Consider the following 15,480-nt stretch of genomic DNA (forward strand, 5'->3'; position numbering starts at 1 on the left):
AGATCTGAACTGTTGTCAGAATAGAAACATCTCAACGTTCACCTGCAACTATATTCAAAAAATGTATCCTTTTTTAACAAAGCTAGCATTTACAACTTCAAAAATGCCTAATCAAAAATACCTACAATATGTGGTTGTTACGACATTGGCAATACCTATAGACATAAGTCATTCTGTTTCTTCTGTATCCATTTGGATCTTCTGGACAAAGATCTTGGCCTCCGCTGGGGAAGTGAACTTGTGGACTTTCTCCTTGTATGTCAGTACCAACGTAGATGGAGAAAGTATTCCATGCATGCCGCACCCCTAGCTTACGCAGCTGGTCACGAACAACATCGAACTGCTTCCGCTGCCTGTGCACCTCCGTAGCGATATCAACAAACACCTTCACACGTTGGTTCTTGTAGAGGATATCCTTCTTTGTTTTGGCGGCTCTTAGTACCGATTCTTTCTGCTTGTAGTTAAGAAATCTCATGATTACCGTTCTCGGCGAGGCATCGGTGTCTCTCTTTGGTCCGACGCGGTGAGCCCTTTCCAGGACTAAAGGTTGACGCATTGGGTTTAACTCCAGCGCGTCTGGTAGCCAGCTCTCCAAGAACCCGCACATGTCGGAGCCCTCACAATTTTCAGGGAGACCCACCAGCCTAAGATTGTTCACCCGCGATCTTGTTTCCATATCGACCATTTTTTCCTCAAGATGTTTATTTCTTTTCTGTAAACTCTCGACCACCGCTTTCAAGTCGACCTGCTCGTCTTCCACGTTAGACAGACGCACCTCTGCCTCAGTCATCCGCTCTGTACATTCAGACACATCCTTTCTTGTTTCTTCTATAGCTTTCAGTACGCCATCAAATCTTCCCGCGAACTCTGTTTTCAAATTGCGTATCTCTCCCAGTATCTCATCTTTAGCCATATTAAGCTGATGGTCGTTGCCGGGTGGAATCGTCGCGTTATTGTTCACATCACCTTCGTTAGTTTCTTTACTAGCAGCGTTAGCATCAGTCGTACCGTTAGTTTCCTTGCTAGCTGGCTGCTCTATGCCATGCGACCCAAAGCCTGTTAATTTGGATTGGGTTGTTGATTTAGGCTTATCTCTACTCCCTCTTCCAGTGCCAGGCATTTCTGCGTCAATTTCACAGTTTCAGAGAGTTTTTGACTCAACTAAAAGGATTATTCAGGATTGTAGTAGAGAGCAGGCTCGAACGTGACCTTCTAGCTCGCGGCCATAACCAGACTACTGTTACTGTTTACTGTTACCGTTTACTGTTACTGTTTACTGTTTCTGTTACTATTACTGTTTACTGTTTGACCAACCATCTTTCTAATCATAAATAGAAACTGTGGGCTGTATTAATCAGAGGCTGCGTCTGAAATCGCATACTCTCTTGAATAGGTACTTATTTTGAATAAGTAATGACTTCACGACTGCTAGAATAGTATGTTATGTGTGTAGTTTGAATGTTATCCAGACGTACTACATTTGCCATGTTGTCATTATCATGTGACATACCAATGTAATTTCTGCCAGTTCTGCCAATGACTGTCATTCATAAATCCTTTCCCGTGGCTTCATGGGATTGTAAAGTGTCCATCATGTGCACACTTCAGAATCCCGCCAGAAGTAATAGGTCATCCGGGTACTTTTTGCCTACTTTTTTACAAGTACTGTGAATTTGGACATACTTCTTTTGTCACATACTGTTTTTTGCCTACTTTTTTTGTGACCAGTGCTGGCAAAATGAGTCGCAATAAGCAAATATGCAAAAATGTATTATTGTTCTTTTCACATTGTCTATTAAAAAAAATCTCCATAATGATCTATGATTTGTTGGAATCAGACAAAAAATGAATGAAAAAAAAATTCATTTGAAATCGATAGAGTCAGCGAAGTCAATGTTGAGAAAAATTTCAAAACATCAACAGTCTTACAGTAATATATATATGAACATTGGGGATTAGATGTGTGGTCTGGTTGCTGATGGGATTGTTCAGCACACAGCTGTAGGGGTTTTTATCCTGATATTCCACCTCCAGAGGTAGAGAGAGACTGATGCTGAGATCACACACACTGATGCTGGACAATACACTCATTCCTGCGTACCAGGAGAGAGTCACATGACTCACATTCACCACTGAACACAGCAATGAACATGATGATGATGATGATGACGAAGAACAGTCTCTGCTGATGACAGGAACAGGCAGACGAGCTGGAAAACATGACAGAATAATCAGACAGAAGATATTTTACAGATAAATCAACCTTTATTGGTAAATCACCATGTACCTCTAAAAGGAATTAGATCTGAATGACACCTTAAAGCAGTAGTTTAACATGTTCACAAGTATTGGCATTTGATGCGGTAAATCTATTGGCCTAACTTTTTTTAATCAATTTAGTTTAATTATATATATAACTTTTTTTTTCTCTGGGTTGAAGGTGCTTTATTTGGGTTTTTATTGTCTAGAATTGCTAATAAAAGTTCTTATAAAGGGAATAACTCTGGTTAAAAATACATTTTAAGTTCCATCAATATTGTCTATAGCAGAAAATAATTGACCCGTCATTCAGTTTATTAAGTGTTTTACCTTTGAATTAATGCACTTATAGCAATTTGTTAAGTTAAAGCAATATGAATTATTTAGATAATTATACCTTATTCACGTTGTAAAGTTGTCTAGAATCAAAATAATAAACACAATCAGTATGTTGGCTTAGTGTACAACAGTTCATGGGCAAATGACTCGAGTAACATCATAGACCTTCAATAAATTCCTATTCCTTTACCAAATTTTAGATAAAGTAATATTTATTTTAATGCAAACTTGTGTTATTTTCTTCAGATCAAAAGTTTTGATAGAGATAATATCACACAAGCTACTCACCATAGACAGTAACATTAAACGTCTTGTAAAAGCTCCTGCTGAAAATATTAAATTTATATATTCCAGAGAAATTAGCTGTGATGTTCTTGATGGTAAGAGATACAGACTGTCGGTCCACCAGCAATCTGTCTTTAAACTGCTTAATTTCAAAGTTCATTACTATGACAATATCGTCAGGTCCAAAGGTCCACCCTTTCAGATCTTCGCTCGGTATTACATCAGTGTGTAGAGTGACTGAATCTCCCTCAGTGACTGGCACGGACTCCACTATATCACCAAACACACCTGAAGAACAAACAGAAACGTTTATTCAGAATTGTTAGGAAAACCTCAATAAACAGTTAAGGACAGAGCCTTTGTTTGGACCAGAGTTTGATATGAATCAACATACTGTAACATACAAATAGCACAATTTCTTTAACCCAATTATGTAGGACATGTACTTGAACACAAACGAAGATATTTTGAAGAATGTTGGTGATCGACTTCCAATAGTAGGAAAAAAAATACTATGGAAGTAAATTGCTGCTACCATCATTCTTCAAAATATCTTCCTTTGTGTTCAGCAGAAGAAAGAAACTCATACAGGTTTGGAACAACATGAGGGTGAGAAAATGATGACAGAATTTAAAAAAATGTTTTGATGAAAATTCCCTTTAAGTCAGTGATGAAACTACACATCTTCTTATAATCAATTTACTTTCTGAAAACATCAGCAATTACTGAGAGAATTAAACTAACAAAAGTCAAGGGCCCAACTAAAGAAAACACTGATCACCCTAATGGTGACTCCAAACAAAACATTTCCCACCAAACATCAACATCTAAACCTCTGTACCTTTTTAATAAGAACTTCTGTAGGCGTCTGACAAAAATAAAGTCTGGTTAGTAATAAGTGAAGCTGGTAGTGCTGTTTGTGGAGTTGATTAATCCTCTTCATACTGAGATCTTGAGATATTTAATGTCTTCTTTTATCTTCAGTTGATTTAATCTAAGGTTGTGGCTGAAGTCAGTTGTAGTTTCTGTTCTTGTTGTTTCTCCTTCAATGATTCTGCTTGTCAACAGCAGGTGTTCGAATGTTTAAAAAGAATGTTTCGGGAACATCATGCAACCAAACATTACGGAAACTGGGCTTTTTTAATGTTCATGGAAACAATTCATCGTTCCTAGAAAGTTTTTGATAGAAATTACGTTGAAAGAATGTTTCAGGAACATCAACCTAGGCCTATAACTTTTAAAAAACATCCCTTTAACATTAAGAAAACTGGACATTTTAATGTTTCCATAACCAAACCAGATTGTTTGGAAAACGTTCTTAGAACAAATCGGGTCGATCAGGAAGATGTACTTTTTGACACAGATTCCCAACTTTTGAGCTTTCGTCATTATGCAACAGGAAGCTCGCGCTCCAGAATGTTGTGAACGGGCTCAGGTCCGTTTGCCAAGGCTGTGTATATTACAGGTAATAATGTTGATAATGTTTAGATTCTTGCACAGACCAATTGTTTCACTTCATAAGACCTCAATGAATCTTCAGAAGCCATATATATATTCGACTCTCAGTCACGGTAGCCATTAACTTGCATTCTATGAATCACCAAGGATCAAGGTTTCAGTTCAAAAATAAAATAATTAAAAAAACGTACATTTCTACTGAAGAATTAAAAAATTAAAAGCCAATTTTCATTTTTTGGGTGAACTATCCCTTTAAGTAGACAGTCAGTCGTGAGCACAGGCATCTGTTACTAGAAAGCGATACACAACTAGTAAAAGCTGCAAACATTCACTATTCCTCAAGAAGGAAACACTTACAGTCAGAGGGATTTAAACTTTTAGACAGGAAGATCGGTGTAAATTGTTCTGATTTTGATTTCTGGTAAACGTGTCGGCTAAATGTGTAGCGTCTGAGGAGCAGACAGCAGAGATTTAACACAATCTCTGAGGCGTGGTTAGTTGTGTGTTGCTGTCAGAAAACCATCCACTGCTTCGTTTAAAACTGACAGGGTTCAGTCCATGTCATTATAAAGGAATTTATGCAAATACCTTTAGAAGTAGGAAAATGTTATCTGTATTGCTGTCTTCCCGATCTGCCACAGCCACAAATAGGAAATGTGGGAAAAGGGTCTAGATTACGACACTGTTAATAGATCTGATCGACTAGAGAATTGCGTTTTGGTTTGTCCCCCATCTTCGCTTAATGGTGAAGAGTGTTTGCCCTACCAAGTTCTTATAAAGGTCAATAGCATAGGCCTACTATTCGTTTAATAAAACAATTAGCTTTCCCATTTTGGAAAAAATGCACACGTCTATTTTTTTTTATATATTTTTTTGGTGAATTGTTGAACCTACCTGCAGTGCTATTAAAGTATTGTGCAGTGCTATTCATAAAGCTGTAGCCTACAGGCTCAAACGATTGAAACCGAAAGTGCCTTAAACAATGTTTAGCCTACAACTTACCGTCTATGTGCGAAAAAAATGAAAAAAATGCTCTTCATATCGATGTACAGTTGAGTAGCCTAAAATTTGAGTGAAGAGACATGAAAAGTGGAAAGAGTCCGAATGTTCGTCCCGTCACATCTCAGATTCAGAACTTACTTCTGCACAGACAGGATTAAAAATTAGGCTACTCCAAAAGAGACAATGAACCCAATGATAGCCGATTGACTGAAGTTCACTGCATGGTGTCTATTCTTGATGAAAGTTTCCACACACAAAAAAAGAGTGATTTAGACTTCCTTAAAGGAGCTCAGAGATAGGTTTACACGCTTGACCGATCGCAAGAGAGAAATGGGAAATGACCATAGACTGTAAAACATGGGAAATTACCCATATTGCCATCTATCACACACCAACGAGGTTTCAGTTCACTTCTGTCACGGAAGTCTTCATGGCCTGATGTTCATGACACACAGGCTTTACCCAAACTTTCCTCATCTTGGAATCCTCTCTCAAAAGGACATTATCTTTGGACTTATATGAGCAGCAACAAAGATTTTTGTATTTCACAACGTGTTTCTTGTCAAATAAACCCTGCTCTTTAGTTCAATTAATTAATTAATTATTATTTTTATTTTATTAATTTTTTTCTTTATTTTTTTTTCTTTCCTTGTAATCCATTTTTGCACCTGATCTTACTATTGTATCGCAGTGATGTATTATTGTTGCCATGTTGTTTGTGCATGATATATTTTTCAATTAAAAAAAAAATCAATAAAACAAGCTTTTTTAACAATGATAATCCGTAGCCAAGGCTACTATTAAAAATGTCAATGAGCCATTTTTTCCTGAAATGTTCCTCCACCAGTAACTTTCAATGTTATATTCTAACCATTAGATGTCGATAGAGAGCCAGAGACTCTGCAAAGAACAGATTTTATAAGAAAACAAATTTCAAGCCTGACTTCATACAACATGCAGTGCATGTAGAAAACTTCACTTGACATCCCAAGGTACAGCTTCAATTTCACTTTTTGTCTTGTTTAAAAAAGACACATATTTTTGGACTAGTCTATGTGTAAATGTGAATGCTAAAAAAGCAAGGTCATTTGCAAGATTTAAAATCAAGTTGGAGCAATACCCATCAATGTCTGAGTTTACAAATGGCATTGTCATATTCTCTAAAAAAGCAAAGGTCGAATTTTGCAGTCATAGCAATATTACCCACAACAATCGGTTTTAGTGTCATTTTTAAGCATTTTAGAATCGACCCACAAGAACTAAGTATATGTTTTTATAAAGCCAAAGAGAAGTATATGTGTTTCACTGAATGCATGACAATCTGTTCAGTTTGTGAGTCGAAGTGAAACCTGTTGTTGTCTCATTTAGTTATCCAGGACAAAATGTGGTTTCATTTGTCCGGTGGACAAGCTTGCATGAGTGTGTGTGTGTGTGAAGAGTTTCTTTTCTTCCACTAACATGAATATCATAGTCTGAACATCAAACAAACGTTATACAGTGAAATAATATAGTAAATGTAGTTACTAAAATGTTATTTTATGATTTTATTTCACCTTCAAAAATATAGGATACTGCATCAAAAAAACTAAAAAAAATTAAATTACCTGTGGCTTTCAGATAACAAGAAGCGGTTTATGCTGCATGTATTAAAACATGTTTGCAACTCTAACATCAGCACTGCGTCCTCAGCGAGTGTGTGTGTGTGTGTGTGTGTGTGTGTGTGTGTGTCACATCCTGTAAGAGGAGGATTCACATCTCATGCATCGCCTGGTCACTCTTAATGTTGACATTCATTTTGAGTTATTGACTTTAGCGAACAGCTTGAAAATGGCCCATGTGTTTGTTTTGTTCTGTTCTGCTGGCTGGGTCTTGTTGATAAGTTAGGCTATTTATTAAAATGTCTTCAGCAACCAGACCACACATCTGGACATCAACACACTCTGCCACACATGTGCAGGTGATATTAGTGTTTATTTACTGAAGTCAGCAGCATATCATCAGTCATTTTATAAGTTTATTGTTGTTTTTATCTCCTCAGACTCAGAATGTGTCCACTGTTGTGGATCTACTGAAGCTGTGATGCGATTGGTCCTCTCTGCTCTGGTGGGCGTGGTTACTGTTGTTGTTTTGGGTTTTGACATCACATCCATAAAAGCAGATCAGAAAAGAACAGCTCAGATATCAACCAAATTGATTGCTAATTTTTTTTCTTGTTTACAAAGAAATAAACTGTTTTATAACTTTTTAAAAAGACAATGTGCATTGTGCCACAGCAAGAATGCCCTGGGTATGTGTGTTCACTGGCGTGCAGTTAGTGTGTGTGTGTGTGTGTGTGTGTGTTCACTACTCACTGCTCCTATGTGTGTGCACTAACTTGGATGGGTTAAATTCAGAGGACAAATTCAGAGTATGAGTTACCATACTTGGTCTTCCCTTCACTTATTAAACATGGTTAACAGTATTCTTTTCTTCATGTGTCACCTTTTTAACTACAAAAGTAATTGTCAGCGCACCTTATAGAAAATTAAACTCAAAATACAAAATGTTTGTCTGAATTTTATCATGCCACGTGTCATTATTTCTCCTGTAGACTATTCACTCAACACAATTAAAAGCTTGCAAAAAATAAATGGCCAGTGCTTTGTTCATAAATATGATTAATATTGCTGTTGGCATGTGAGCAAGATTTTAAGTGCTTACATTTTATTTATTTATTGTTTTTTTACAATTACATGCTATTTTTTTCTAAGTATCTTCTATAAAAGAGAACAACACTTATGATTAGGCGTCATTAGACAACAAAACATAATTAAGAAGAACAATGTAGCCTAACTGACGACGTATGAAACATTTTAAATGAAGGAACGTAATGCGATTGTGAGGAATCAAGTGGGCGGGGCCAGCCGTGACTTTTCGCTCTCATTGGATCGTGAATCTTCAAAGCTGATCCTCGCGAAAGAACATACACACCTCAATAATTCACGCGCGTGTCGAAGCGCTGTTTGTTTAACCTGACGACTGTGGATTAGCGGGTGCAGCTTTCGTTATAAAGCCTGACATCGCCAGTGGAGCTGACATATTGTGTTCTTTATTGATAGCATCAAGGAGCTTTCGTTTATTTCGTCCTTTGGTGTGTTACCTGAGGTGGATGTATCGCCAGGTGCTCGTGCTCGCGGTCTTCGCCGCTATTCAATGCGGGTTTCCAGCATCATGCGCTCGTAATTTAAATTACAGACCAATCATCGGTAAGAATAACATTTAAGATTTCGAATCATCGATTTTAAGATTTAAGATTTTTTTATGTGCTGTTCCGTTTAAAGTAGGCTAGTGTATGATGCATGTTGATTTTATGATTTTACATCTCATATTTTTTGCCATGTCATGCGATTCTTTTTTTCTTTTTCATCGGAGCATCTTTTTTCTCTGCAGCTCCGTTGGTGGAACATTCTAGTTTCTTCTCAATTATTTATTAACTCTTCAATGTCATTGCAACACGTAAAGGGGTTTAAACATATGGTTGGAAGACCTTAACCTTGCTGACAAAAAAAATAAATAAAAGAAAAAGAAATGCTTAAATGTCTTCTGGCTTGGTAAAATGAGTCTGGTTGGATGTTTGTGACGCCAGCTTGACTGACAAGCTAAACCAGCTAAGACCTGCAAACCCCTATAGCCTGATTTTTTCAGTAGCTGAAACCCCCTTTCTTTCTAATATAGCCTACATGTCTTTTTGTATTTCAGGAATTTTAGCCCAGGAAAACTTAGAGGACGACCCTCATGCACAGGGATCTTCCTATATCGCTGCATCATATGTGAAACACTTGGAGTCAGCTGGTGCCAGGGTTGTACCCATCCGGTATGTTAAAAACAAGCTGTATAAAAAAAAAATCTAAAAAAAAAATCATTAAAATAAAGAATACATGCAGATAAATGTTTGTTTGCAGCATAAATCGGACAGAGGAGGAGTATGAAAGACTATTCAACGCAATAAATGGGTGAGTGTTTCTAAATAGTTTGACATAAGCTGGTAGAGACGTGTTTTCCATGTGGAGAAAGAAAATAGTGCAAAGTACTTTTCTATCCGTGTTGGATTATGGTGATCTGTTCTACATGCATTTACACGACTATTTTAGGTAAATTACCTACATTTTATATTTTCTAATCTTTTATCCGGTCACATAAACCGCTATTGCACTAGATGTACAACTCAAATTTGCTTTAAAGTTCATAGGGTGCATTCAGCATTTGGTCAAATTTCTACCTCTTTTTACGCTCCCTGTGCATGGAGCGAACTGCAAAATGTAATTGATATATATTTAATACTTTGAGCAAGTTTTAAAGGTAAAGGAAAACATGTACTTGTCTTTTAATGTGAAACTTTGTGCGTCCGTCTTAAATCAGGACTCTCCGGAAGAAGGGTGTGTTAATTTATACATTTTAATTAATAATTATTTATAATGTAATTTAACATGGAAACTGGTCCAACCAGAGAACAGACACACCATGTTCCAAACCACTGGATTTTCCAAAAGGTATTTTTTTATTCACCTTTATTCTGCTGATTATTACCCCTTTTTTTTAACCTGGTTAGTCTGTTGCTACCCGGAGGAAATGTGGACATTGAAAAGTCTCAGTTTACCAGAGTGTCGAAGGTTTTCTATGAACTTGCAATAAAGGTACGTTCACAAACTCGTATGTGATAATGGTAACACTTTATTTGATGGTCCCTCTTGAGCATTTTGTTGACTAAGTAACTTTGCAACTACATGTCAACTAACTCTCATTAGAGTATTAGTAGACCGTCTGCATAATAACTCTTTATTGTGATGCTCCTCCAACAACAGACATTATACTGAGGATAAGTAACTTTACAACTATATGTCAACTTATTCTGACCCAAACTCTACCAGTCTACTAATACTCTACTAACACTCTAATGAGAGTTAGTAGTCATGTAGGTGCAGCGTTACTTATAGTCAACAGAATGTGTGAAAGACCATCAAAATAAAGTGAAACCGTGAAAACTATTTTTAATTGGTCTGGTTGTACTTTGAGTCTTCGTCTTTATGATCTACTACAGGCGAATGATGTTTCGGATTATTTTCCGATCTGGGGAACCTGTCAGGGTTTCCAGCAGCTCACGGTTCTGACCAGCAACAAGAACCTGTTGACCTTGACCGACACCAAAGCAGTGACCCTGCCGTTGACCTTCAGCCCGGGTTTGTATCTGTGTGTTTTCCACCGTTCTGGAATGGCAAACTCACACTAGTAATTCAGCACTGTTGTTCTTTACAATGATTACAAGTGACACTTAATGGTTGGAAACGTATAATAATGCATACTTCTACCTTATAAGTGTATATAAACATGGCAGAATATATAAATGACGGAAATGGCTAACCGCAGTTTGTGTTGTCTGATTTACCAAATTCATGCATTAGCTCATTAATGTGAGTTGGTCAATGATTTTGATTGATTACAGGAGCCCAAAACAGCAGGTTGTTCAAAAAATTCCCAAAGGATGTTCTTCAGTCTCTGGCAGAAGAAAACATCACGTCTAATTTCCACAGCTGGAGCCTGTCCATGCAGGTACCAATACAGCCGTTTAATGCATGTGAGAATTTTTGTCTGAAGTAATTTCACATGGCATAAAATGGAACAATAAAACCAACATTAAAGCAACACTAAGTAAGATTTTTTTTTACCTTAAAATAATGTTTCCAAATCGTTTCAGTGGTTCATTAAGTCGTAACAGGGTGAAAGGCACTTCTGCCTCCGCTTTGCGGTCCTGTATCTGCTATAACCACACTATGTAAGATTGCCAGGTCGGGTCGCGTTTCTGTAGTTCTAATGAGACATAAGAAAACTACAAATTTGACTTGCGTTACGTCAAGCGTTACAATAGTCATTATTTTGTTTTTCTTCGTTTCTGATGTCGCAATACATCATACTTTCATGAAATCATGCAACATACTCTACCTTGTCTGTGGACATCGTTCATTCCAAAGCCGGTGCTGGATAAACAGCGAGTGTGCGTGCGACAGTAGGATGCGCTAGGCTAAATTATTTACAACAGCGGTAATGGACAATTCCGCTTCCAACCTGTAGGGCGACCGCAGAGGAAAAGTTACTCGGTGTTGCTTTAAAGCCATTAAACACAGGAACGTTGACTTCTGCGTTTCCCATACTGCTTTTTGCATACTGATCAGTCATTGTATATTCACTGTATAACAATGGTTTGCTCTTACAGAATTACAGTGGCAATGCCAAGCTGAAGCGTTTTTATAGGGTCCTGACCACAAATACAGACGGCAAGAAAGAGTTCATTTCCACCATGGAGGGTATGAATGTCTCTGTACATCACAGTGTCTCTTTTTGTGTGTGTGTGTGATGTAACCCATCCCAGTCTCACAGTTGGCTGATTTTTATTAAACTGATTTCCACCTATAAACACTTACTAGTTGGTTTTTACATTTAGGTAGGTATTTTTTGTTCAAATTTTTAGCAAGTGAATAATTGTACTACATTATATCCTGTAGCGTCTCGATATCCCTTCTACGCGGTGCAGTGGCACCCAGAGAAAAGCCCGTTCGAGTGGATTGATAAGCCCGGTATGGTGCACACCCTGTCAGCCATCAAAGCCACTTTCTACACTGCCCACTTCTTTGTTTCTGAAGGTTGGTCATCTAAAAAAAATGGAAGTTGCAATATCAATTTGGGAATCTTTCATCTTGGCCTTTTTTTTACCTTTTAATTTGACTTAACTTGGTGTTAACTTGGGTTTGTTTCGAAAACAATCAACATTCAAGAGATTTTAAGCAGCATAGTCCGAGATGTTTTACTTTCTGACCACTGTATTGATGTGCTTACTGTCTGTTTCAGCAATGAAAAACCATCATCGTTTTTCTTCGCAAAGTGAAGAGGAAAAAGCTCTGATTTACAACCATCAGCCCGTCTTCAATGGCCTGGACAGCATCTTCCTACAAAACTACTACTTCGATTAAGTGTTTAAAGGGATAGTTCACTTTGAAATTAATTTTTGGTATGTTTTAGCTTATCTCAAGGGCATCCAAGATGTAGGTGTCTTTGTTTCCGCAGAAGTTTAAATTTTGATATTTTAGGTCAAACCGTTCTTGTCTGTCAGTCATATAATGCAGGTCTATGGTCACCACCTCAAAGAGCACGCACAGAGAAGTCCAGATTAAACATGATTTAATGACTCGTAAATGTAAGTACTCATTGATGGCCTAAGACACGAAACGAGCAGTTTGTATGAGAAAACGAACAGTATTTATATCGTTTTTACCTCTTGTAACCACAGCCACATCCAAGTGATCTGAGGGCGCCGGCGCTTCGGTCTTTTCCGGGAACCGCGATCAACCATAACTTCAAGAGAGAAGGCTCATAAATTGGGAATTTGTGAAAACTCACCACTCCCGGATGAGTTCGCGCGAGCATACGTAATTGTTTTCTTTTACGACGGTTTAAACATCCCGGATAAGCGCAAATTAGTACCATTTTAATTAGCCGTCTTACCTACAAACTCTGTTCTGTGTAAACAATGAGTGACGTACACGCGCGAGAGATCACTTCCGGCGCTTGCGCAGACCGAAGCGCCCGCGCCCTCAGATCACTTGGACGTGGCTGTGTTTACAAGAGGTAAAAACGATATAAATACTGTTCGTTTTCTCATACAAACCGCTCGTTTCGTGTCTTAGGCCATCAATGTGTACTTACATTTACGAGTCATTAAATCATGTTTAATTTGGACTTCTCTGTGCATGCTCTTTGAGGTGGACCCCATAGACCTGCATTATATGACTGACAGACAAGAACGGTTTGACCTAAAAATATCAAAATTGAAACTACTGCGGAAACAAAGACACCTACATCTTGGATGCCCTTGAGGTAAGCTAAAACACACCAAAAATGTATTTCAAAGTGAACTATCCCTTTAAGTCATTACACTTCATATTCATCATGGCAAGAAAATTATTTATAAATTATTTCTTTACTCGTACAGTTTGCCAAAACTTGATGTTAGGAATGCTGAGATGTATTTTAAAGTTCATGCTTTTAATGTTGCTCTTGATTGTAGATTCTGGATGTAGATGTGATGGAATGTATCAAAGCAGTTTTATCCAATTCAGAAGTCGTATTATATAGGACTATGCGTCTTCTAGCGCCATCGTTTTAAAGTCAAACTTTGTCATCTTTCACAGGGTTCACAAGCATGCCAATGCAATGTTAAAATGTTGTATTGCTTTGTAAATTTTAGGGAAAATAAAATGGATTCTTGTGTTTTAACTGGTCAATTTTATATGGCAAGTCATTCACCACTCAGTAGGGGGCAGCAGTGACAGGTCCAACTTTATGGTGCGCTTACAAAGTACCAGACAAGCCTTCTCAAAACATTTATTTTTTTGCCTTTTTAAGAGGTGGGACAACACAAAATTACCAGAAAACAACGAGATCGTAATCTCCTTACAATCAGATACATTAAGCAGTTTTGAGGTACAAAATCAAAATGGAAAAAAGTGCAAATTTGCTAATAGCTCTCGTACCAGGACAGAACGGTACAAAACAACAGCGTTCTACACTGGCGTCAAACTGTCCTACGTCAAGGCTTATTAAAGAACCAAAAATGCATGTACGTTATATATATAGAGCGTTCTGGAGTACTAACCATTTAAATCTGTTTAACAAGAACTGTTCACGTTTGCTAAATTGTGTACAATCAGTTTGACCCCTGACATGTGCATAGACTATTATGTACTACAATGTTTCATGCACTTAAAATGAGTAAAGAATAGCCTTTTATCTATTGTGACAAATAAGATTGTTCTTTGACAAACAGACTGTACCATAAACAAGATAGCTAAGTTTAACACTTTTTTTTTTTTATCACCGTTTACTTTTGCTTTTAAAAACACTGAAAACATGTAGAAAACAAAGAAATCATTGCCTAGCGCCATTCGACACATTTCTATGTGGAAGATTCTTTTGTAAGAAGAATCTCGTTCTGCTTTGGATGCCGTTGGTGCTGAGCAACGTTAAAGGTGCAATATAAAAAACCTTAACAAAGAGCGACATTAATCCAGTAACTTACGGAGCAGCCATTCCGATCGGTGCACAATAAAAGAGCAAGGCAGGTAGGCGTCCATCCAGCATTCAGCATGTAAAACACAATATGCAGCCTGCTTAACTGTAGATACTTGCATTAATTAAAATAAGTTGAGAATGACTGATTATAGTGTATCATTAGAGATGCACTGTCTACATATTGAAGAAAACAACAAAAAATCCGTGGTACAATCTCTTTCTCTGTCTTCAAGTACACTAGTGTTCTTTTTTCTGTAATTCCCCCAAAAATGAAAAATCATTTAATCGCCTTCATGTCTTTTCAAACCCGCATGACATTTTTTTTCTTCTAAGAAATAACTTCTAAAGAATCTTTATGTAGTTATTTCCGCACAACTTTTTAAGATCTCGTCAGGTTCGCTGCCATTGGTCATCATCATCATTACCTTACAAAAACAAAACTTGTACAAAGCTATTGACCTTCTATCTTCCGGTTTGTATTTCCACAGCATGAGGGTAAGATCTTACTAATTTTTAAATGTTCCCGGACTACTGACATTTAAGACATTTGCTTCAAACATTACAATGCTCAAGATAACTTTCATTAACTCCACCAGCTTATTACTCTTCGACAGCAATGCCATAGAAATTTACAGAGCTACGCAAAAAGGGAAGTTACATAGAATTACTTCAGATGTCTTGTAATACAGCACACAAGCCAATATATTCAACTTTTTTTGGAACTTGACGTCCGTTGTTGAGTGGAAATTAACTTTCCTTATAAATTCTAAAATTTCTTTCCCTCACAGAAAAACAGTAGTTTGGAACAACATGTGGTAGATTAAAACGACATATCGCATGTTTTTGGGGTGAACTATTGCTTCAACAGTGCAAGAAACAATTTTCAAACAACGTTTTAAACTCTAAAATATCCTACTGATTGTTTGACACGTTCGATTTAAATAAATACTAATGATTAGCTCCTGCACTGAAAATTGTCCCATATCATATACAACTCGCATTTTAAAGCACTTCAGTAAGTTTAGTCCGTCTGAATTT

General features: G+C 37.3%; 1 protein-coding gene across 1 annotated transcript; it reads left to right on the plus strand.

The window, feature by feature from the left end:
- Positions 1-8,341: 8,341 nt before the first annotated feature.
- LOC130079888 (gamma-glutamyl hydrolase-like) lies at positions 8,342-12,348 on the plus strand. The gene is made up of 9 exons (XM_056245125.1): positions 8,342-8,588; positions 9,082-9,196; positions 9,285-9,335; positions 9,932-10,016; positions 10,421-10,559; positions 10,823-10,929; positions 11,591-11,681; positions 11,880-12,017; positions 12,223-12,348. The coding sequence occupies exons 1-9, from the start codon at positions 8,492-8,494 to the stop codon at positions 12,342-12,344; spliced, it is 945 nt and encodes a 314-aa protein (XP_056101100.1). The 5' UTR covers positions 8,342-8,491; the 3' UTR covers positions 12,345-12,348.
- The last annotated feature ends 3,132 nt before the right edge of the window (positions 12,349-15,480 follow it).

Source organism: Rhinichthys klamathensis, unplaced genomic scaffold (genome assembly GCF_029890125.1).
Source record: "Rhinichthys klamathensis goyatoka isolate OS25496 unplaced genomic scaffold, OSU_Roscu_1.1 h1tg001450l_1, whole genome shotgun sequence".
NCBI lineage: Eukaryota > Metazoa > Chordata > Actinopteri > Cypriniformes > Leuciscidae > Rhinichthys > Rhinichthys klamathensis.